The sequence below is a fragment of the Strongylocentrotus purpuratus genome, unplaced genomic scaffold (assembly GCF_000002235.5).
Source record: "Strongylocentrotus purpuratus isolate Spur 01 unplaced genomic scaffold, Spur_5.0 spur5_scaffold_19, whole genome shotgun sequence".
NCBI classification, from domain to species: domain Eukaryota; kingdom Metazoa; phylum Echinodermata; class Echinoidea; order Camarodonta; family Strongylocentrotidae; genus Strongylocentrotus; species Strongylocentrotus purpuratus.
The window spans coordinates 19,697,163-19,723,589 of NW_022145604.1; the positions used below are offsets into that span (position 1 = coordinate 19,697,163).

The 26,427-nt window shown below is 39.1% G+C and overlaps 1 protein-coding gene across 1 annotated transcript; it reads right to left on the minus strand.

Moving 5' to 3' along the window:
• Positions 1–1,253: 1,253 nt before the first annotated feature.
• LOC757335 (protein Abitram) lies at positions 1,254–26,052 on the minus strand. Its single transcript, XM_030990531.1, has 5 exons — positions 25,747–26,052; positions 21,638–21,689; positions 17,248–17,377; positions 5,706–5,852; positions 1,254–3,202 (listed from the first exon to the last, which is right to left on the minus strand). The coding sequence occupies exons 1-5, from the start codon at positions 25,883–25,885 to the stop codon at positions 3,017–3,019; spliced, it is 654 nt and encodes a 217-aa protein (XP_030846391.1). The 5' UTR covers positions 25,886–26,052; the 3' UTR covers positions 1,254–3,016.
• Between the last annotated feature and the right edge of the window lie 375 nt (positions 26,053–26,427).

Below are 26,427 nucleotides of genomic sequence, written 5' to 3' on the forward strand. Positions count from 1 at the left end.
GCAATATAATGATTTACAAATAGTATATGTAATCGACCGTGCCTATAGTACAGCCCCTGATCAGAATCAGGGAAGCCCTGGGAGAGACTGAAAGGCAGCGATGGAAAGCCAACATGGTTAGGACCAAAGAAATAGAAGAGCCTTCTAGAGCTTCTTCAGATTGAATGTAATGGACCGTGAAAAGAAGAATCCTTCGAAAGCGAAATAAATAGACATGTCAGGAGCTACAGGGAAAGAAAGAGAGAGAAAAACAAATATAGTGGAATGACAAAGAGATTAAGGAAAATAAAAGCTGAGATATTGATAGGTGCCTTTTTCATGATTTAGTGTTGCCGCAGGGTATGTTGAATTTTCCCCCCTGACGGTTTGCGGTAAACACCCATTGTTCAGACTCAAAAGCGACAGCTGATCGCGAAAAAGACCTAATTCATTTGTGTGCCATTTCAAATTGGTGTCACCCCTCACGAACGTGACGCGTCAGCCCATGTCATGTCGTACAAGGCTTTGAGACGAGTTTAAAGGGAGTACCCACGGTATTGCCCACAATTCTTAAAACTTGAAACAATTTATTCATTGACTAGCAACGGGCATTCTAGAGGGAGTATGATGGAAAGTTTTTAAAAAACACGTTGCCGAATTGGAAAATAACGATGCAATGAAACACCAGTCTGGGTTTTACTACAGAAAAACCAGACCTCTGTAAATATAAATGATTTTAGATTCTCATTTAAATGATGCACTTTACATTTCAATGTCATTAATAGATTAAAGTATTCTTCATAGCCATCGACACATTGCTTATGACGCCTTTTTAAAGGCCAAATACTCGATTGCTTATAAAACGTCACCATTAACATGATCGTCAGAGTAGCGTTTTTAAACATATTTTGAACTCGTACACACACACACACACACACACCTTATCATATGTGCGATACAGCACTTTCTCTACATGCTTTATTTGAAATAGTGTTACTTTTGTCCATATTATAAAGATATTATATTCAGAACAATCGTCTTCTCTCTTTCAACTTCGCTTTTCTACTGCTCATGAGAGGCCGAATCCTCGATTGTCTGAATGTCCCACTAAACTGATGAACACAGGAGCCCTTTTAACTAGAGATATTGAACACACACACACACACACACACACATATATTCTCTCTCTCTCTCTCTCTCTCTCACACACACCCACAGAAACACACACATTTAATTCATCGTTCAGATACAAAAGACAAATTGAAAAAACAGTGTTTACACAACCTTTTCTGCAGTTTATTTCATTAAATCCATCTCTGCTTATGTTACTGATTGGAAGACCTCCCTTGTACCCCTTCCAACAATGATGTCAAATAACACTAATAAATAGCAAATAAGGGCGTAGCGTGGGATCAGTCATCTCGTTGCCGGAAATCATCCCAATTTATCAATTTTGCGAGAAGTGAAGCGAGCGGGGGGAAAAGACACTTTGGTGTAGCATAAAATTTAATTTCGGTAACAAAAATACAATAAGGTTATAATGCCATATGCTGCCCGAATCATGTCGATATTCGGGCAGCGAGTTGCCCGGATATCTTTTTATTACAATGTAATATATGGGGATATTCATGAACCTCGCTGTCTGAACTATCCTGTTTCTGAATCCTGCGAGCGAGAGAAGCGAGCGAGGAATAATACACTTTACTATCTCTGAAATGTTACTCCTTCATAAAAATACCCGAAGTGAGATATATATTTGGGCACTTAGCGGTTTCTGATACTTTGTATCCATGAAGTTGACGTTATTTCAAAACATTCTCGCAGCACCCGGTTGAAAACTCTGTACTAGACTAGAGGACAACATTTGAGTTGTCATAATGTCTAGGCCGGGAGTGAAACGGACACACATTCATACTCTCTCTGTCTCTTTTCCCGAATGTCTTCTATCTTTTACTCTTATCTCCATTTCCTTTTTCTTCTCTGATGTACGCTACATCAAGGACACAGATAGGATCGCCCCCAAAGAAATTTTCGATAATCGTTCCATGCACCTTTTACAACAGTTCTCTCCACGTTACTAATTTACATAATACTACAATCTTTGAAGAGCGTTTTCGAGCAATCTATCTTCTTACATGTATATTTTGTCATTCTTTTTTCCTTTTCCTTAATCTCTCCCATCACTCTTATCTCTCCTTTTTTGACATTCGATTGGGGGGGGGGGGGCGTAGCTACGCCATTGAATCCCGACAATAATTATCTCTGTTATTCATATTCGGGGTTGTCTCTCCTTACGTTGCACTTTAGTAAAGTGATGGTGATACCAATGATCCTTAACGGCTGAAGTGGGACCCGTAAATGGACAGACAATACAATTTGACACATTAAATAAAGAGGGGTCATCCAAAAATACATCAAGAGATAACATTTGGCAGATGTTCATGTGTTATCACGATACAGGAATGTGGAAGGGCAGACAGCAGAGCACGTCTGAAGAAAATCAGACATTTCTTCCAGAGTAGAAAACGAAATAGGGAAAATATTTACAAGGCAAGCGAATCGTTTTAAGAGATTTTTCAAAGAACAGTACTATTTGGTCTCGAATGACTGTTTATAAGCTCTTTAGCACACAAGTAATATCAATTTTATGTTAAACAGTATGTCTAAATTTTACATAATACGCATTATATTTGGCATATGATGATAGATATTTATGATGAAAATTATAAAATATGGTATGTTGCAGAGTTGGTACCTTTAAAACTACGATGCTGCAGCCCCCTTAGCATTCTTAAAATTCCGATATTCGGGCATCAACCACCTCATCTTCATATTTGCGCCGCGAGGTGTCCGAATATTCAATTTATTCTGTTTCAACTACAAGAGAGTGTCAACATTGGGAAACTGGAGAGTTGATATTCGCGCAAAAAGTGTCATCCCTCTCGTGAAAATGTGCCAGTACGCCTATGATCGTCTCAATCCTTAAACTTCGTGGGAAACCAATAAGACCTCGTAACATCCGGGCAGCCAGCCGGCATCAAGTTGGAGGATCGTTCCCCGCATGTTTGCCTCCTTCTAACGTGAGCGTCTCGGGACGGTCTAACTCATTGGCCCTCGATGAAAGAACTTCGCCATACTCATCTTCAGAAATCAGCCGCTGGAATTGCGAATCGTAGTCGGAGAGTCGAACGAGGATAATGGCCACATAGCCCTCCGTGTTAGGCTACCGAATTGAATAATAAATTAAATTGTATTAATGATCACCATTTATGCTGAATTCAATACATGTTAATTCGAATTTGATTCTTCTGCAAATCCATGTAAAAACAAAGACAGTCTGTGAAACCTATTTCGAGTACATTTCCCATCCTATAATTGTAATTAGATATCCTTAAAGCTGATGACTAGTTTTGAATATTGTTTCCTTTAAGAAAACGTTAAGTTCTGATACACAGTTCTTATTCATAATTCAAAGAATATAGAATGAATTTCATACGTAAGAATCGTTCTTAAAAAGCCCTGATTTAAAAAATTGACTAAAATAGGATAGAATTTGGACCAAATTAGAGTACCGAAATGTGACGTGATATGGCGAAGTTGTCAAAACAATGGTGTGGTTATTACACCAGCCCCAAACACTGAATTTGCCCTGCTCAAGTCCGTTGCTTGAAATATTTCGCGGTGCACCTTATGTGCAGCCTCTGTGGTTATAGGGCCTGTAACCTGGACGACGAGCGAACGTGACGTTAGCACTTCGCTAATTTATACCGCATGTATATGTGGTCCCGAATACTTATATCTCTGTGCAAGGCCTTCAACTGTATGTAGCTTTTAATCAGATTGAGTCCATTCCTTTTATCAAGACTGAGTCCATTTGATCGTCCCAAAACAAAAAAGTGAAATCTTCTTCTCATGTCCCAAATAACCACCCCTTCAAATAACTTCCTGACATTTCTTTTGTCAGGCAATCGGTTTGCATTCAGTTTTATCTTTCATGAAAATGTCAAGAATTCACAATTATTCATAATGTAGCATATTATAACCTCTTGACAATTTCTTTCATAAGGCGATCGTATTGCACTCAACTTTATCTTTCATTTGAATTATCAAAGAAGTAGGTCAAAGCTCGCTGTTAGATGCTGCATGTAAGTATCGGCTTGCTGTTGTCGTAAAGAGAGGCAGATTGGGGAATCATCCCTTCCCAATAAATGACTCATCACATCAATATATCTCTCTATTATCCATTTACATTTGTATTACTTTAATCGATCGCTGTCTAACAAACTACAAGCATTGTCCAACCATCACTTCATCGCTTCTGGCGACAGTTCGTCTACTCATGTAAAGCTATAAGACTTGATATTCCGACAATCGTTCCTCTTACCGTCATAGAATGGCAGTAACGTGGTCTTTGTATTGTTTGTTTCTTTTTTCTCTTCTTCAATATGTTTTGTTGTTCTCATGTCCAAATCAAATCAAAACGCCATAAATTACTACTTTGAAAGTTGCCAAATGTTTAGAAACTCAATGTGTGGTATTCTCGCCAGAGATGCTAGTCATTAGTACTTCCACGATTCTACACACCATATGGAATATAGATACAAATTCGAATTAATAGTTTGGATAAACTTAAGAACTCATTTCCCAAATATGACTGATGACAATTGTAATAAAACATAATGAAGGACCTTAATGTAATCCTCATATCTAGAATAACGCAGTGAATACATTCAAACACTCGATTGGAGCTGTCAAATAAATAAGAAAAAACAACGAATTCGACCTACTTTCAGTCAGTATTATGCTCTTCTGATGTCTGATCAAGCAATATTCGGTTATCAATAAAATCATAATTCGAAATAGAAGTATAAACCTATATTATCACCTTTTGTGATTATTGCATATACTGTCATGAATACAGCCCACACAACGGCTACTAATACATTCGAAACGCCAAGTTATAGAACACCATCCATTCCAAACCAGTGTACTTTTACGCTCTCTGCCCATGTGATGAATGTGCAAAAGGACATTATTCACAAAAGCCATAAGATAAATGCATGTGTACTTGTTTTCGAGATTTGAAAACAGCTTGCATATATATATATATATATATATATATATATATATCTGATATATCGTGAAATAAATCGGATCTTCGCACGATCAAATGCTCAGTTAGACCGCTATGACAAAATAATAATAAATAAATAAATTGTAATGTCACCTTTGGATTGGTTGTCTATACGGCCTGAACTATGCAATTTTTCTCATTTAAATTGACGTGCAGAAGTGATGGTTTTTTTTCTTCTTCACTTTTTGTCAACCTGTTAGGATGCATACGACTCAAATTTGTTTAATTAAAAAAAAATATTAATTAACGATATCTAGAAATATCAGTATTAATATTGATTGGGGAAGGGGTAAAATTTGTCAAAAACATTAAAACAATTGCTTAATTAGGATCATACAATAAATATTCAAAGATTACATGCATGTTTTCAGGTTGTGCATAGGCTCATAACAACATTTGAACGGAAGCGAAATTCAGGGCCTTTTTTTTCCACGGCGAAAAAATAACAACTTTGAAGGAAATTTGAATGGACTTAATTATGGACCACAAAAGAGTGATAAAAACAAAACAAAGAAAAGAACAGGAACATATTTACGCAGCCCTGTTTAAATATAAGATAAAGCAAAACATATGCAATTTGGTGATTACGTACCTTTTCTACGAGTAATTGTGGATGCGAGAATAAAATTTCATTCACTTCCACCAGCTTGCCTTTGATGCAGGAGTAAATGGTGTAAGATTTTCCGCCACTGCAGTGGACCTTACACAGGATGGACTCACTCTGAAGGTTCTGTGCCCCCTGAGGAAAACAATTAGTCCGCAGATGGAAAAATTAGAAATTGAAAGCAAACATTAAAGAAAAAATGTTAAAAAGCAGAGAGGTAGGGGGGAAGAGGAGAAGAGTGAAAGAGAGAGAGAAGGAGAGAAGGAGGGACGGACGGAGAGAGAGAGAGAGAGAGAGAGGGGGGGAGGGAGAGAGAGAGCAGTGGGAGCAAACCATCAGTAATTCGCAACGCAAAATAACGAACTGTATAATTTGACGCAATTCCAAGTACATGTATGGGTTTGACCCTTCAATATATTGCATTTGTCTCGGTAGTTTTCGCTCTTTCTTAGAAAAAGTTATACTCTGGTACTTTATTTATCATGTTCAATCTAAATGGAAAAATGATATTGTTTGCGGTGCATCTATTTGATTTTAGGCTGAATCAATAATTACTCTCCATTGATAAGATTGTCAAAAGAATTCAAAATGTGAAAGAATCGGATAATTAAAGAACAACATCAATTAATCTCGATTATAAAATCATGTCAGATCATTTCATGTCAGATCGTTCTTGTATTCAAAACGTGTATGTGGTTTTAAATCTATTGTGACCGGATCGGGTTCATATTGCAAGGCATGGGTGACGTCATGTCAAATGACATCACGTTGAGCGACTTCAAGCACGTCATGGAATGAAATAGTAGAACACACATCCCTTTATAGAGAGCTTTCTTTTGTTCTTTTTGTACTTAAAAAGGTGAAATAGCTCCTTGCAGAAAGTTGGTCAGGGTAGAAACAGTATTATTAGAGCAATAAATACGATGTCTGCGAAAAATCGAAGAAATGAAAAGTAGTTATGAATGTTAAAAGGGATGAAATCGCTAGTACACTTGATAATATTAAGATCCCCCGTCGGCAATAACCAAATTTCCCATTTCATTAGTAAAAATAGAACAGAAAAAAGCCCATCGATGACGGGCAATTTAAAGGGCAAGTCCACCCTGATATTAGGTTGGTTGTAATAAGAACAACAAATGAGGAGTAGGTCACTGAAAGTTTTAGGAAAATCTGATCAGAAATAAGAAAGTAGTCATTTGTGATAAATCTAACACAAATTCATGCAAGGTCCCCTCCAATTTGCTCTGTAGTAATTAAAAATAAAACAAAACAACTATTAACAAATCTAAAAATAACCAAGGATATATATTTCCCCCTAAGAAAATTTTGAATTATACATTCAACCTAAATATAATGACTACAAATATGTTTCTATACAACCCTTGTATAAAAAAAATAAAAAAAACTTATATGCGATCAGTTACATGAAAACTTATGAAATTTTCTGTACAAATTGCAGAGGACCTCGCAAGATAGGTCAATGTTGCCAATTTGTGTTTCCCTAATGACAACTTCAAAATGTAATAACTTTGCTTTTTTTAATCGGATTTTGCTCAAAATTTCACGATTGTTTTTCTTCTCTTTTTCTGCTCTGACTCATACCAGATAATTATTAGTCTTCCCCTATAACATCATCGAGTCTAATGAAATCTACTTATCACTGACCGGGGAGGGGGCTCTTTTACTATACCCATAGCGTACTGAGAGAAATATTTGTGACACGCGCCCATCTCTCTCTCAATACGCTATAAGTTTTAAAGACCGTCAATACCACTGGACCAGAAGGGATTAGACCACACAGCGAGGTCACTGACAGGTAGCTATCTCATTAACTCAGCTCTCAACTAACATAAGAAAAAGAGGATCATGGGGGACCAACAGGCACTGATAGGGGAAGTTTTCTATATAGAGGGAGCAAGTAGCTACAGGTAGGACAGTGGGGCTTTAATAGCGTGCATGAGTCTGCTTTCCGGACAACAGTGCCCTCGGCCTACTATCCCTTTAAAGGGGGAGTCTACCATCATAATCATGTTGTTGTTGTTGATTACAATTTTTTGAAAGAATATTGTAAAAATGGGACATTATTTTTAAATGCATCCTTCGCACAGTCATTACATTGTTTGTTTTACACAACTCCGTTACAAAATAGATCTATTCCTTCATCAACGACCATCAAAGTGAAACTGGGAGAGAAGCTTAAAAGGTGAGATGTCAATTTGCGATTGATCGATTACAACTCTCAAATGTAATAACTTTTCGTTATTTTCATGACTTTTCCTCATATTATACTTTCACAGATTTTTACTGCTTTCGTTATTAACAGAGTGGACTTACTATTTAAGAAAATCAGGGAGCTATTCCACAGGATTGGAACGTTCAGAACACTTGTGTTTTTAAACGCGTTTTAAATTGCCCTTTTGTGTATGTGTGCGCGCGCGTGTGTGTGTGTGTGTTATTATTTGTTTGCCGAATTACTTGGTTTTGCATGGATCGTACTGTTGCTTATGCCTAGGTCACATATAAACCGGGCCCCGTACGATTTTCCCTACCCGGCGGCTTGCCGTGGATTTAGAGACCGTACGGGAACCGTCCGATTTTCATTTCTACGGCATGTGTGGTCACATATTCTGCGGCGCCCGGGAGGTGCCCTGAGAAAATTGGTCGAGTAAAATGCAAGGCGCCCGTAAGGGTGCCGGCAGGGTGCTGGCCTAATGCCGACCGGTAACCTTGCGGGCTCCGTCCGATGAGCAGGTGTACCGATGGCTCCCGGAAGGTGCCCTGTCGGGGGCCGGCCGGGGTCCTCAAGGCGCCCGACCGGGTGCCGTGCGGTGCACTGAACTACAGAGCGAGTCAGAAAAAATGTCCCACTTTTTAAAAGTTGTAATGTTTGAAGTATGAATATTTAATCATGGGTTTCATGATATATCTTGATAAAGTTTTCCTCCTTATACATTTAGGTACCATTTTCATTTGAATCTCTGCATACATCACTGAATAAAATATCCAAAAATGGACAATAAATACTAAATTGAAATTGAATTGAAATTGAATATCAGACAATCTTTACAAGACTGCCAGATCTCACTTGCGCCAAGTTACTGGGTGAGGAATAAAACAGTGCATTGAACAAACGCAGTCAGACACGCGCACACACACCCACACACCACCATACACAAAAAACACACACACACATACACACACACACATATGCAAAGGCACACGCACATAAATGAGCATTCCATTCCGACAAGGCCTACCCAAACTGTTACTTTTTGTCGGGAATTCTTGTTATCGTACGAAAAGTTGAGTGGCCGCTGTCCTCTTGGTGCGTATTGGCGGATGTTGTGCTTCATGATGATGATGATGATGATGATGTTAATGATGATGATGATGATGATGATCAAGATTAAGATGATGACAATGATGATGATGATGACATGATCATAGGCGCCGGAAGTGGGGGGGCAGGGGGGGCAGTTGCCCCCCCAGTCAAAAAAGTGGGGGGGCAAAACGCATTTTTGCCCCCCCAAAACGCCCCCCCCCCCCCCTCCAAAAAAAAAAAAAAAAAAAGCAGTAAAGGAATAAACATGGTTTGTATTTTTAACCCAAAAGAACATAACAATAATAAAAACCTGAATTAAAGCACATATACCATTCCATTCAAAGAAAAGGAAAGTTCACAGGCTGGAATTAAATTTTATAAACATTGCGCATGCTACCTATACGGTTTATAATAGCGATACGCGCATATCGTGGACATATTGTGCGAGAATGGGAAAACGTGTCTGTTTTTTTGGTTTTGTTATAGGGGTGAGAAGACATGAGCCCCTGAACGCTGGCGTACTGATGGGGGGGGGGGGTATATCTATACGATACCAGTGATTTACAAATGTTGCTGTTATGACATGATTTTCCGGTATTTTTTCTCCATTTTTTTTAAAGTCATACCTTTTTATGCGTTTGTTGGAAAATAAGAAATTCCCAAATTACAGTCGGGCGAAAAATACGCTTATTTAGAAGCCTTTATGTCATGGTCTGCAAAGTGGCTGGGCTCGAGCCCCTCCCCCCTCACTTTTTGAAAAAGTATGTTGGCTCAGTCGGTAAAGCGTCTGCCTGTCGAACCAAAGATCCCGGGTTCGACTCCCACCCAGGCGGATGACTGAAGCCTGCGTTGTGTGTTAACGTGCCCCTTCCCTTGTTCATAGATGCAGGTTATGTCAAGTGGAAAACACTTCGTCCCTCGGATAGGACGTTAAATGGAGGCCCCGTGTACAGGAGAGTCACCACCCTTGCACGTTAAGAACCCATTGCACTATTCGTATAAGAGTAGGGGGAAACCCCGGTGTAATGGTCCACCTGCATACCCCAACCAGGCCGAGTATACGGCATCTGCAAGAATCTTCAGTATTGAAGGAGGCAGATTATCTTGAAGAAGAAGAAGAAGAAGAGAAAAAGAAAGAAAGACGGAGAGAAAAAATAAGTGACCTGCCAATGTCACAAATAAGATATAAAAAATGCTCATCTGAACGTAATTAAATGCCTAAAACCCCAGAGCTTACGGGTGCTCCGCCCCCGGACCCCACCAAGGGCCCTAAGGCGGGCCCCTGGATGCTCATCTGACCGTAATTAAATACCTAAAACCCCTGAGCTTCCGGGGGCTCTGCCCCCTGGACCCCACCAAGGGCTCTAAGGGGGCCCCTGGATGCTCATCTGACCGTAATTAAATACCTAAAACCCCTGAGCTTCCGGGGGCTCTGCCCCCTGGACCCCACCAAGGGCCCTATAAGGCGGGCCCCTGGATGCTCATCTGACCATTATTAAATACCTAAAACCCCTGAGCTTCCGGGGGCCCTGCCCCCTGGACCCCACCAAGGGCCCTAGGGCGGCCCCTGGTTGCTCATCTGACCGTAGTTAAATATTAAAACCTCTGAGCTTCTGGGGGCTCCCCCCCCCCCCCCTCTGGAACACGTCAATGGCCTTAAAGAGGCCCCTGGATGCTCATCTAACCGTAATTAAATACCTAAAATCCCTGAGCTTCCGGGGCTCAGCCCCTTGACACCCTGCCGAGGCTGGACCCCACGCCAATTTACGCTCTACCTGATCGTTAATACTTCACTTTGAAAAACGTTCCGCGGGACCTGCATGTAACGTGTAAGACTGGTGGTGATGCAGATTTTTCGTCTGCCCCCCCCCCCCTTCCGAACGTTTTTTCTCATTACGTCACTGCCCTCGGAAGGTGAGCCCCCTGGAATGTTTGCCCCCCCAATCCCAAACTGCTTCCGGCGCGCCTGGACATGATGGTGGTAGTGAATGTGTACAAAAGGGAAAGATTTTTAGGGTTATGCCACTTAAACATTCAGCAATCTTGATAAAAATCAATGCTCAATCAGAAAAGGGCTAATTTTGAAACAATGGTCACCATGTGTGTTTCGTGTGCGTGTGTGTATGTGTGTGTGTGCGTGTGTGTGTATTTGTGTTTTTTGTCTGTCTGGATAATTGGATAATTGAAAAAAAATTGCTGTCTTTGTTCAAAACAATATTTTATTTCTCACCTAGCAACTTGGCGCAAGTGAGATCTGGCAGTCTAGTAAAGATTGTCTGATGTTCAGTCATGCATGCAGAGATTCAAATGAAAATGGTACTTAAATGCACTGGGAGGATAACTCTATCAAGACATATCATGAAACTCACGATTAAATATTCATACTTCAAACAATACAGCTTTTAAAAAGTGGCACATTTTTTCTGACTCACTCTGTAGGTGTCCTCTGGTATCCGCATCTCCTGTATTTAAAACTGCGTTGTACATTTCGAGATGCCGCCGTGAGGGACCCGCACGGGCAATATTCATTTTAAATGGCCCCCGGACGGCAGACGCCTATATTGTTGTGCATATCACCCGGGGCTCTTGAGGGGCCCGTGAGGGCGCCGTAGGGTACACGTACGGAACCCTTGAGCACCGCAAGGCGCCCGTAAAGATTTTTCATGAGAATTGACCCCCGAAATCGTGAGGGGCCCGTCCGGGCACCGTCCGGAGCCCGCACGGGACCCGTAAGATGCCCTACGGGCTCTTTACGGGCTTTCTACGGCCTAACGGTCAGATAAAAACGCCGGGAATATTGGGAGCAGCCAACTCAGCACCACGGTGCCCGTACGGCTTAAAAAACTGTCCCGGCGCCCGTAGGAACTTTACGGCAGCCGGCCGGACACCGGCCGAAAATTCCCAAAATGTCTGTTTTTACTCGCCGTACGGGCCCCGGAGTGTATATGTGAAAGCCCCATTACTAAAATAGCAGTGGAGTAAACTCTGTCTCCACCCAGCCTCTCTCCGCTTAGGCATTCTGAAAATTTATCTGAGGGTTCTAGCGATCGAAAGTACATATAATGTGGCCCAAGAGTTGGTCTCAGTTTTCCTATAGGATTTTTCACTAAACGAATATCGTGAATATGTTGGACCGTTGGTCTGCTGGAATGTTCCTGTTTAAGTCTTGAAACCTTATACATGAGCATTGTTGAATTATACACATGCTGTAGTTTAGGCAATAAACATGTATGCCTGCCCAATGTGTCAACACACTGACAGAGTAAGCTTTCACACATATGTTTTTTTACCATGTCCAGAAACGAATTCTGCAATGTGAATATATTAAAAAACATTTCAATTTCATTACAATTCGGCATAACATCTAATCCAAACATAGATTATGACATACAAAGCCCATTATGAGTGTCTTACTCAGTGGGGTATATATAAGGGGTGGCAGAGGGGTTACGTGCCCAGAACGACACTTAAAGGGCCGCAACAAACATAAGGAAAACAAGAAAGAGAAAGGAGAGGAAAGTGAGAACAAAATATTGATCTTAAGTTCATGAATGGATCATGGTTTGAGAAAGAAGTCAATAGAAAACTACATGTACTTAACCCTCATAATAATGTAGACGAAATGATGAAACAATCTGCTGTTCGACTACAACCAAGGATTATTAAAGTTCCAATATTGGGGCAGCGAGATTGAATTAAGTTGAAGTTACATTTTGGCCAAAATGAACATTGTTTATACATGTGTATATATACATTTTGATTTTGTTTTACTCGCTTCGCTCGCTTATGACATTCATAAACAAGACGCTTGATACTCAGCCACCAGGTCTACCCCCCCCCCCCCACATAATTGTTTTTATTTTTTGCACACTCACTTCACTCACTCGTGAAATATATAAACAGGATGGTTTGCATTCAGCCACCAGCCCTCAGCCCCCGCCCTTCCTCTCATATGAAGCTCATATTTTGAATACAGTTTATATAGCGACATGGAACCCGTAACATAGATCAAGAGCAAAACAAGTTTTGGTGATTGATACACTTTAATAAGCGAGTTCGTAAATAGCTCGGGACCGCATGACCCGAAAATATCCACAGATCTTTTACACGATGGATACTTCCCACGTGTGCATTTTATAATAATCACTGCCGAAGTGATGGAGGTGCTTCACGAATACCTTTTGTTTGCCTCTTGAGAAGAATACTTCCACCTGTGTATCAGATATATTGGTGCATAAATGAATACTGATTACATAACTTTCATGAGCACGATCCGAGTATTCGTCTCAATGGTTTTACAATTTGGGTACGAATGACCTTGATCTGCCCATGCGCAAATCATAATTACGAACTCGCTTATTCAAGTCCACTCAATTACAGGCGTGAACGGTGAAGGTACGTTCATATGCGCTCTCTCGAACTCTTGAGACAATGAGTATGCCCTTCACTACATACTTCAAGGACCATTTGAATAAACAATTGACGCATCGACATACATTAATTCATACGACCTAGTTACACTTCCAATAACAAGAGATGTATGAGTACAAACAGAATATCGCATGCTTAAAGAGAAGTTTGATTAAATATGTCATTAAAAAAGGTAATTTGTGAATTTTTTTTTTCTTCTCTATTCTTCTCATGTTATTGTTGAAGAATATCACAAACATAATCTCCTGAAAAGTATAGCTCGTTAAAATTAATGCACTCATATTCGAAATATGACAGGAAATAGCTGAAAGTGTTTCAACCAAACTGTCATGCCACCTGTTTGTGTAGTTCCATATACTGATTTCTAAGTTCAGTGTATGTGACTTTCCACAAGACTGACTTGGTAAATTTCTTATTGATGATTAAAAAACCTCACATTATACGTCAATGCTTACCAGCTTATGTAATCGACGTTTTCAAACCACTTCCACATAGTTTCTTTCACAATGTAATGGAATGACCAGAACTCAATGCTATGTTTAAAGAAGATTTGAGTACCCATGCAATTTAATGGTGAAAGAGAGTGTCTAGTAGTTATTCCGAATCGTGCCGTCAAAACGAACAATTAACACGTATCGAGTATTTTGGGATCATCAAAAGTCTAAACTTTGCTGAAAGCGACATAGGGTACGTGAGACTATTAACATGTGGCAGCAGCCTATCGCATTTGGGTCCAAAAGTGTGAATCATTTAATACTTGATATTATGGGAGTTCTTTAAAGCCCCACTGTACTACTTGTGGCTACTTGCTCCCTCTATATAGAAAACTTCCCAAATCAGTGCCTGTTGGTCCCCCATGATCCTCTTTTTCTTGTGTTAATTGAGAGCTGAGTTGATGAGATAGCCACCTGTCAGTGACCTCGCTGGGTGGTATAATCCCTTCTGGCCGAACTAGTACAGACGACCTTTAAGAGCAACCCTTTCCATGGAACAATGAATATGCTGAAAGCATTTGATTTTGTTCCTCATGAGCAAAGGACGAAAGGTAAATCTCAGGAATTACCTCCCATTATCAAGAGAAGTCAACCTTCTCTTAAAGATGAAGTTGTTCTGGATATGCATGCGATTGCATTGTAAAAGAAACTGTCTTTAAAGCGATTGAAAAAGGTTGATCACGTAGCACATAAGTATTGGTGTATAATGTGAGGTTTTGGAATCATCAAAATCATAACGAAAACTGGCCCAGTCTCACTGGGCCAGTCACAAGCACTCTACACGGAAATGTATATTATGGGACTACACAAACATGTGACATGAAAGTGCAGTCCACAACCTTTAGCTGCTACTTGTTACACATACAGGTTTATTTCGGATAAGAGGGCATTTGAAAAGCTATCCTTTTAAAGGACATTTTTGTATATGATATACTCTTTCACACTAACATAAACAAAGAGTTGAAAATCCCACAAACTATTTTTCAGCTTTTTCCAGAACTCAACCTTCTCTTTAAAGGGGCCGACTTCGAATGATAAGGGTCATCGTGTCCGCTAGGGTGGTCGCGTTACACGACCTTTCATGAACCGAAAGCGGAATATCACGCGACCTTTCGTAGATTTGCCGTGGGATCACAAAGTGTCGGTCAAATTAGACCGAACCATTTGTAGATGAGAGGGATTTATTTCACAAATATTACCCCCGAAATTTCGTGAATAAAGGGGGCATGTTTTCACAAAAGGTCGGGGTACGAGACAACCCGACCCGACCCGATGACCCGATGACCCGAAGATTCGAAGTAAGCCCTTGAACATTTACACTCTCTTGAATGACTCATTTAATAAACACGTGACAAGAGAGTCACTTTCACTCGCAATCACGTGATTTCTACACCACTTGATAAACACGTATTTCAATACAATTAATCAATGACAGAGTTGGTAGGATGAGAACTCAAGAGAAAGTTGTATGTCGGTTTCAATAAATATGTTCAGTTTATCCGATTCATAGTGGTCACTGAAGGTCTTCTTGGCTAAGACTTCGGTTAGCACATTCCAATAGATGTCCAAGATCTACTCTTCCTTTTATCTACCATTCTGTCGATTCAAGATAAATAGCAGCTGATGACGGCAATAATATCATTAGTCATTATTAGCAAACACCGTACATAACAAATAGTCCCCAAGTACACATCCTTCAATCTGTTATAATGCTTTACAGATGCATCAAACAAATGAGGACAATCAACAAGTTTTAGACATTTTTTATATTTTGTTGTTGATTACCTCTATAACATTACAATTGCATATCTAATGGATAAATCATCCGATAAGTTCTTTCTTTAAAAGAAATGTTGGATGGGATGGCGTGGGTGTGCTTGCGAGTGATAACACACATCAGTTGCAACCTCTGAATGATTAAAAGCATATATATATATTGTATCTCTAAAAGTCACAGTTTTCGTGAAAAAGTGAACATGATGAAAAATAAATAAAAAATGATGGGCACAAATTTATACATTGAAGACTGTGAAGGAGACAAATGCAATCATAACGGATTAATGGCGAGTCTGGTCGGTGAAATATATAGGGATGGGATAAATCAACAGATCCATACACTTTCCAAAATTCTAGATTTACAAGGTTATGATGATGATTAGCTGTCAAGAAATACGATAATGATTACAGTATCACGCCCAAAATAAATCATTTCAGATGCGCTATGGAAGGGTCTCATGCACAATAGAATGCTGCTTCGACATTTACGCTAGCTTCAATTACTCCGAGTATTACTTCGTCAAAGATAATTATACATGTAAGTTTAGGATTAGGGTTGCAATCGGGTTTCAGATTAGGTTTAGGGTTAGGGAAATAGATGTATTATTCGGTCCATGGTAGGACCAAACAAAATTCTTCGCATACTCAAGTAAAGGCTATAATTAATGACATTCACATATGAAGAGTTTCATTCCAAAAGGAGCTAAATCCACTTTGGGTACTTCTGAGTAAATCACCTTTTTTTATTTCTCCACTTTCCCTTCAGCCATGTACCTTCATGTTGTTATATATGTTAAAGGTGTCAACCTGGACCAATACTATATGATTTTGAAAAATCTAGAAGTTATTTCTGATTTGTCATTAATTTTTAGATTTTTATTTTTCGTGGATTTAGCTCCTTTTGGAATGAAACATGATATCGTACCTAAAATTTGTGAAATTTTAGAATATTTTCTCAATAAAGTCACTGAAATTTATTTAAATTTAGTAGCAAACCTTTCCTTTTAAATACTAACAGTGAAATCACATCTAAAAATACCTTTTGAAAAGAAAGTAAACAACATATCACAGTTTCATTCCAAAAGGAGCTAAATCCGTTTCATTCCAAAAGGAGCTAAATCCAAATTTTAATAATTTAGTAAAAATCACAAATAACTGGTAGATTTTTTTTTCTTATCATATAGTATTGGTCCAGGGCGACACCTTTAACATAAATAACAACATGAAGGTACATGGCTGAAGAAAAAGTGGAGAAACAAAAAAGTTGATTTACCCAAAGTGGATTTAGCTCCTTTTGGAATGAAACCAATTTGGATTTAGCTCCTTTTGGAATGAAACATGATATTGTAACTAAAAAATTTCATACTTCCTGGTGAAATTTTAGAATGTGATGTAGTGTATTTTGTTACCATGTAGGAAACCATTATTTTAAGACAAAAAACTCAGTTTTGATAAAATATGGATTTAGCTCCTTTTGGAATCAAGCTCTTCATATAACGACCTTTACCTTTTTGTTCTTGCCTATGACCTTGTTGTCCATTCTATTTGTATTAGCGGTCACTTGAAAATCGACCTTTTCAACTTTCATCTTGTCGCGAACTATAGGGTGCCCTCCAGCGACTGTTATCACGCATATTCTGAGTGAGAGAAGAAAAAACAAAGGGAAATCCTTCAGTCTCGTTCAGTGGTTCTTTGCAATCAAGAAGGGTGTCTTGGCCACTGTAATATTGCAGTTTTTAAGGGGGCAGATGGATTGTTAAAATACAACATTGCGGAAAGTCTAATGCGTATTATTTCACCGATTATCTTTTGCAAATAAAAACAAAATCAGAGCAGGTAGTTTTTATTTAATGAAAAAAAAAAATCGAAAATGATAGGAAATACTTTTGAAAGATCAACCCATCAAGGTACTTTCATCAGCCTTGTCCATCACATTTTGAAATGATTGTGAGAACGTTACATTGATGCATTACGTAATGCCAACATAATGTATTTGGGATGTACAAAAGGCAGGGTAGGCTATTTTGAAGGTGCCCTAGGTTGGTTTCTCGAAAGTATTTGTGATCGAGTATAAGACAACTTAATAAGAAAGTCATGAGTTTCTTGATATAGTGGCGGAATGATTTTTTTTCTTAATTCCAAATATTTAATCTGTTTATAAAAACAAAATATACCCTTTTTCGGGGGGGGGGGTGCTGATGTTCTCCTTAAATTTCATTCATTAACAAAATATATAAACAAATCGGCAAACGTATGCCTAATATGGAAGACCGTAGTCGAAATCCAATTCAATACACAACTTCAAAGTAAACAGTGAGAGCTCTCATAAAATTTACGAAAGGAAGCGTCTACATGAAATTCAAATAAGGCTTCCCGCGAACAAGATAATCAAATATAATTGAAAAAGGACATTTGCTTAAACGTCCGGAAAATGACGTCACTCCTACAGAGCACATTACACATCTCCCACGTGAGCAAGCATTCACTGATTAATGACGTCACGTTTATCCATTCATGATTTGCTTTCATTCGTCATTATTGACATTAAGCAGAAATAGACGGCTTACGAAGACCAGCAGCGCGTCGATGAGCGTATGATGTCATCGGCTTCCCGCCGTCTAGTCTAGCTTGTTGCTTGGGGAAACAGCATCAGTTGCTAAAGCAATTCGTCAGTCGCATGAAAAATGTCAGACTAGGGTTTAAAAGGGAAATCCAACCAAGTTGAATTGTGTGAAAACAGAGAAATCGAATACATTTAGTCTGAAGCCCGTGAAAGGATATAAGAAAATTATATAGCATTAGCCGCTTTTATATTATCTTACTAGATAAAAGTAGCCAGACAAACCACTTGCAGTTAATTAGAACCCCGGTCAGGTGATTCAATCAAGATTCTACAAATTACGGTGCACATTATCCATCAATCTCAATGAGGTTAGCATCCTACAGGGCATGTATCTAACACATGGGTGGAGAGAAGCAATGCAGATAAAATGCCAAGATCAAGTGCAGAGCCGGAGCTCGAACCAACGACCTGTGCAAACCTAGTCACCTTTGCAAGTTACCGCCTGTACGACACTTCTTCAAAGTTATAAATTCTTAAAATGTTACGATCAAATACAAAATAAGGAACTCCATGATTACGATTTGGCGTGAAACATATCTCTCTCTCTCTCTCTCTCTCTCTCTCACTCTCTCTCTCTCTCTCTCCTGTCATTAACCTGAAAAGTATCAAAGAATTAAAATCCCTCGTCTAGCCTAGGTTGTACATATAATTTATAAGGTAAACTGCCATTTTATACAAGAAAGGTAGGAGAATTCGTCATTCTGTTTGCTCTTACATGTAAGTCCTACCTATAAAATGGAATCGGTACATCTTCTTTACTGATAAGAAAAAAGAACTTTACCCCCCCCCCCCAACCAACCACAAACAAAAAGGAAAAAAAAATCTTCAAGATAAAAACTTGAAGAAGAAAAAAAAACTTGAAGAAAAAAAATAAGAAAAGAAAGTGGGAAAATAAGGGTGATAAAATATGCAAGTGAACGTAACAAGATTTTTGGAAGAATCTTTCTTTCTTTGATATGTAGCTTTCTTGGTGGGCGCCCCGCGAACTAATTATTCGAACTGATGGCTCAAAGCCTCAAAGGATTAAGGTGTCAGTCTCATTACCGCCGTGGCTTCGAAAATTTTGATTGGAATTGGTGACCTTCGTGATCGAATGTTCATAAAACGCCACGGTTTCCTCGAAAACGACTTCCGAGATCTTACATTAGTTTAAGAGATGAGTGACCAACGGGTGTACGTGATAGCGGTTTCGTTTAGGGATGTAATCATGGTAATTGCGAGTTCGGTGATAGAGTACATGCAGAGGATGTTAGACCGACATGATCATTTTGGGCGAGGGTCACACTAGTTACCCTACTTCTCACACCCCACTGGTGGTCGTAAACATGCTCTGCCAACTTTAGCTCAGTGCTATATATCGTTAAAGATGTAGGGTTTTGGGTTGCAATCGAGTTTTAGGTAATGTTTAGATTTTAGGGTTCAGGTAGGATTAGTGTAGAAATGACCCCGGAGCAATTTTGGCCGGAGCATGTATCCTAGAACCATCGCATTCCCTCTTTCCTTCTCTTTCTATTTCGTCATCTCCCTCCCCAGCTCTCCCTTTCGACCTTTCCTCTACTCTCAATCATGTTTCTCCTCCCCTCTCTCGTCTCCCTTCCCTCACTCTTATTCTCATTTCCCCTGTCTGCTTCCTTTTACCCTTCTCTATTTTCCCTTTCCCTTCTATTTCTTCAATCTTTTTCTAATATCTCCTAATCCACATTGTACTTTTCTTTTCTCTTCTTTCTTTCTATCCTGTTATAGACATATATTTCTAAAAGCATTTAGCACAGAGGCCTGTGCATTGCAAAAATGTTGTTCATTTCTGTACCTGTAAGATTCTATACAATTATCCTCCGGCAGTAGAGATGGGAACAAACTAATTTACCATAACACACAATATGCAAAAACAAACACTGCATGTCACGAAGGGCGCGTTCATGCTTGATTTTGAAGGCAGAATGAGCGATTTGTAACGCTCATCGTAAACGCTCATCGTAATCGCAGTTCCAAGGTGCACTGTTCATGCTCACTTCTCCAGGCAATTCTCCTTGGGTGGCCTTCAGCTGGATTCGCAAACCTGTGTGCGCATGCTACGTAGACCCACTAGAGGTCAGTGCGTTGACCCCATTTAAACGCGTTTACAAATTGTAAACGCATCTTTTTGTGAGTTTACGATCGGCGATCGTGATCGCCGTTTTTCGGTGATTCTACAAAAGTGAGCATGAACGCAAGCGTGTTTTAAACTAAACGCGTAACAGATGCCTGATTCTGGCCGTCAAAGGGCGCGTTCATGCTTGATTTTGACGGCCAGAATCAGGCATCTGTTAAGCATGAACGCAGCCTAAATCAAGCATGAACGCGCCCATTAAGAGGGTATGCTGGTGGAAGACAGAGGGCGCGTTCATGCTTGATTTTGACGGCCAGAATCAGGCATCTGTTACGCGTTTAGTTTAAAACACGGTTGCGTCTTAGCTCACTTTTGTAGAATCACCGAAAAACGGCGATCACGATCGCCGATCGTAAACTCACAAAAAGATGCGTTTACAATTTGTAAACGCGTTTAAATGGGGTCAACGCACTGACCTCTAGTGGGTCTACGTAAGAAGTAAGCATGAACACTACATCGTGGAACTGCGATCACGATGAGCGTTTACGATGAGCGTTTCAGATCGCTCATTCTGCCTTCAAAATTTAAGCATGAACGCAGCCAGAGACTCGTCACAGCAGAAATAAGAGATAAACCTACAACGATTAACACTGAAAGAGATACATAGGCATATGACAAAATAAATGAAAGAGATGAAATTGGCAACTTATAAAGATAAACACACAAATAAGGCGATTTTTTTTTATAATCGTGTTTTTGAGGCCGCCCGCTTTTTAAAAAAATGAAAAAACACCAAAAACATACTGCTAAAGTTACATTTTTCGGGAAAAATAAAATAGAATATAAAAACTGGCGGCCGCCTGGCGATAATCTTGAAAAAATAGCCCGGTCGGACGGACGTCTTAGAAAATGAGCTGAGCGGCCATTTTTTTTAAAAAGGGCCTCCTCCTATCATTTTTTCAAAAAGGAAGCACGCTAAACATGTTTTTTTTAAAATTATTTAGCCTATACAATTACTGCAAAGTCCTTGACTCTTTATGAGCACAAAAAAGTAACAAGTCGTTAGATTTGTTGTAAGTAAACTTTTCGTGTGAGAGATATATTGCAACGCGTGACATCACTCTACGAAAGCAATGTTTTTTGTATGGTGTGCCTTTTAAAATTTAAAAACATATAGTTACTTACTTGTTGGAATGTTGGAGAATGCAAAAGTCTTCAGCTGTTTTCCCATTCGTGTCTGTACAATAGAGGTATACAAGATCGTAAATGTAAACATGCAAAGTGAAATACACAAATGAACTACAAATAAACATCTCTCCTTCACTACAAATACATACCTTCCAGATGTTTTCTTTCATAAATTCATAATTATATTGTAACTGTTTTTCACCAAATTTGGTCCATCTGATAAGTTTGTCGGTTTGGCTTAGGTAAAACGCTGACTTGGGAGAATATAGCATCGAGCGATATTTCGTGTCACATTGTCGTTCACAGGTGCCATTTTCATTAATGACAATTTGCTTTAAATTGAATCAATACCACGCGGCTGTTGTTTTCGTGTTGTGACATTCACATGCAGGCTTTTATACAAAAACACGTATGCTATTTACAGGCGCGGATCCAGGATTTCTTAGGGGAGGGGGCCCAACTTTTTTTTTTTTTGCTCCCGAAAATTTGAAAATCGCGCCGGCCGAAAAGTCGCTCAGTGGGGGGGGGGGGGGGGGGGGGGGGGGGGGTACAGAGCACAATTTTTTTTTTTTGCTCCCGAAAATTTGAAAACGCGCCGGCCAAAAATTCGCTCCCCAAGTGGGGGGGGGGGGGGGGGGGGGGGGGTAATGAGCACATTTTTTTTTTTTTTTTGATCCTCAAAAAAAAATTTCAATTTGCACCCCCCCCCCCTTGAGCGCCAGGGGGGGGGGGGCCCAACCCCCAAAAAAGGTAAAAATCACGCCCGGGCCCCCCCCCCCCCCTGGATCCGCCACTGGCTATTTATGCATTACTGTATAACCGATATCTTGAATTTTGAAATGAATAGGATACAGAAATGCGACAAATATTGATCAAATTTAAAAAAAGTTTTCGACAAGGATGAAGGGTGAATATATTTTGTGAGTTTTTTTCCCCATCAAAATAGGATGTTGTCGACGGTAAAAAAAAAACGTTCCGTAAGTATCGCTCGGTGGCAATGAAACTAGAGTATCAAATACGCATATTTATTTATTGAAACAAATGTACAAGCACATCTGGCTCTTCATGCATCAACACTGAATACACTGATTTTCATCTGATATAACAAAGAATACAAATACATCCACACATGTACAATGGTAAATAAAAGTCATAACATCGACGACGATGAAAACAACAACAACAATACAAAAAATAATACAGTAATAATAATAATAATGTTAATTATTATAATTATAACAACATTAGTTCGATTGCCAGTGAATAAAAGAAGGCTGAATATTAATCACTCTAATTTCAACAAGCTCGCTCGAGCATTCAAGAACTTTCTTTCAACCAGAATACCAGATGACATTTAATTTACATCGGTCGAGAGTGGCACATGTATCACGAATACAAAAATGTTATTTTAATTTCAATTACATCTTACTAACTAGCCTACTCCTCTAGAAATCAAGATATTTACTTAATTCAATTCAGGTTGTGTTCCAAAATACCAATACATAGGCCTATTGTTAGACGATCGTATTTTAGAATCACCATTTGTAGAGTATAAGGGGATTAATATTATAGGATTTAATCAAAGAGAACAATATGGGCAAAAAACTTTCAATTCAGGAAATATATCATGATCCATTTCCACTCTCTATTTCATATTCAAGTCCTAGGTATGTCCTATACGTTACCAAATATTCATTAGTTGTATTATGGAATTGTGAATATAAAATGACATAGAAATATAATTTGATATTTGATTTTGCCTAAGTCAAGCTTTAGTAGGGCTATCAAATTGATAAAGAAAGTCATCAGTCTTATAGTTTGGGGTTGGTATCTAGTAACACATGGGACAAAGAGCTTTGACTCGGTCTCATATAAAAGTAAAGACTAAAAACAAAATATCACAAAAACTAGTTAATCAAACATGAAAACAAAATAATAAAAAATTGTCATCGTTAAAAGCAGACTTGTAATTGTTATATAAAAAACGTCTATAAGACTATATGAGATGAGAGAAAATCTCTATCTGAGTCACCTCTCTAGTCTCTAGGTCGGGCCATACTGTACACAAAATATATGATAGTAATGTATGGATTTAATTTCACAACGCCCATTTGCAACTCTTTAAAATGAAATAACCAGGAAATAACCAAAAATGAGACTTAGAGAGTGAATCAATTCTCACTAGATTGGAGAAGTGTTATAACTTAACACTGTCTCGCCCTAATGAAATTAACCAGACATGATTAGTATGGCTAATATCCATATGATTTGTCCAGGAATTTTTTCTGTCGTTTCAGCTACATGTATCTCACAACACATTTTTTTCAACCACTTCACAGCCCTCACTACACTTGTGAAATCATCTTGTGTCATTATCAACTTGGAAACCTGAAAGTCATGGCCGAATGATAGATGAAGAGTCCCTGAATCAGGTAAACTAGCTACTGTAATGTAAGTAAAGTAAAATTGGCCCTCATCGATTTCAAAATGTGTTCATTTTCAAGTAGATCTAGCGCAGAACACTCCAGCAAAGCATAGAGTCAATGCTAATGCGTATTGACCTCTAGTGCTGTATACTTGCTGAGAGGCAGCAATTGCACACAATGCACACATTTGCACACTAATGCACAAAATGAATACGTAGTTGCTGATCGGCAAGTTTGACAGTAGACATACGATTTGAATTTTCAAAGTATTTTTTTCAAACATCTGTAAGTTGAAAAGATTGTATTTTACTGCTATTTTATCGGTGTCATCATTGTCATTAAAGTACCGATTTTTGAGTGAAATCAGTTGAGTTGTGTACAGTGGTGTTTGAAATGTTGAGAATCAATTGAGGTCGTCTAAAAAAAAAAATTAATACACAGCCAGGATAATAATGCGGCTATGTGTGGTGCAGAGATGAATTCTTGACAAAGTCCCACAATCCCCACATGATTGTGTTTGGTCCATTGAGGGCAAAAGTATATGGGCTTTTTGCCACTGCATTAAACTTAATACAGCAGCCGCAACATAAATAACATACAGAACAACAAACAGGAGGCCTGTACTTCGAAAGAATAATATATATTAAATGACGAGAACAAAATAACAATGAGAAATTAATGATGATTAGAATCTAGATTCTAGTCTGGGTCTAAATTTAAGGGAAAAGGAAGACGGAAAAGGAAAAGAAGAAAAAAGGATGGAAATGAAAAGAAGGAGAGGAAGAGGAGGAGAAGAAGGAATAGGAAGAGAAGAATGAGAAGAAGGAGAACAAGAACTAGAAGAGGAGGAGGCGCAGGAGGAGGAGGAGGAGGAGGCGCAGGAGGAGCTGGGACTTAGGAGCATTATTACAAGTACAGCAATAGGTGGGGTAGACCGAAAGCTTCAGTCTCTATACCGTCGGTTGTTCCACTGAGACTACGTCTGGCTCCACTAGACCTCCGGTTATAGAGACTGAACGATCGCCTATGCCAGCCTATGTTGAAGATATCACGGCTAGATTTTAGCCGTTAGGCCCCTCCCACAAACATGAACAAACTTGCCACGGCCGTATTGTTATGCCCCAAAATCCCCCAAAATGTCATTTTACCTCGTGCATATCCAATTTTACATTAGGCCTAGGCTATAATACATCGGTTCCACTTACTAACTTGATTGAAATAATCCGTTTAATGGTCCCTTTTAAGGAAATTATGGGTCAAAATCGACATCCATGTTGAAAATCTTGCAAGCCGTGTTTAACTCTCGCTGCCGTCAATCTCATCCCTTCTAGTCTACGCCGAAGGCAAAAATGATTATGAAGGAAAAAACTGTGATAACGCCATTACGAACGTGTAGATGGCGCACAGTTCATGTTTGTGGGAGGGGCCTAACGGCTAAAATCTAGCCGTGATGGCATAGGCGATCGTTCTGTCTCTATAACCGGAGGTCTAGCTAGTGGAGCCAGACGTAGTCTCAGTGGAACAACCGACGGTATAGAGACTGAAGCTTTCGGTCTATAGGTGGGGCTACACTGACAGCATATATCATCGCCTCACATGTAGCCGATCGAATTTAGTGTGCTTAACAATAAATACCAGTAATCTATCACCAACAAATAATAACACAATGTAATATCTTACCGATCTGATATTTTGCAGTGAAATATCTTTCGAGAAAAGAGGGGAAAACCTCATGTTTGATGGTCTTGTCTTTTGTCACACTTTGCACCATGGAAGCTGCCATTTTGAATGACTTGTATTTGTCTGCAGAGGGCGACATCAGGCTTTTGATCGAGACAAGTTATTGATCATGCTCGAAATGTTAAATTATGTCCCTTTTTTCTTCTTTCTCGTCTTCGTTTATGATCTCAGGGTCTTCTTCTTCTTCTGCTGCCTCTAAATCTCATCCTCCTCATCACCTTCTTATTTTTCTTTTGTTTTCTTTCTTCTTCTCATTATTTCTTCTTGCTTTTGTTCTTCCTTTTCTTGTTGCTGTTAGTGTCCTCGTTGTTGTTCTTCTTGTTGTTCTTCTTCTTTTTCTTGTTCTCCTTCTCCTTCTTCCGAAACTTCTTCCTTCTCCCAAACTCCTCTTCTCTTCTTTTCTTTTTTTTTTCTTGTAGTTTTCCCTTGTATGATTTTAGTAATTTTTTCATCTGGTAAAATGAAGAAAAACAAAATGAGAGGGGGTTTTTTTACGTTAAATTTTTAAGCCGATGGGCATAGTGAAATTATCGAGACCAATAATTCTACCTTTATTTGTCTAATCATAAGTTTGTTTATCGGAAATTGAATATTTTGACAACAATTCTCGCACAGGTAAAA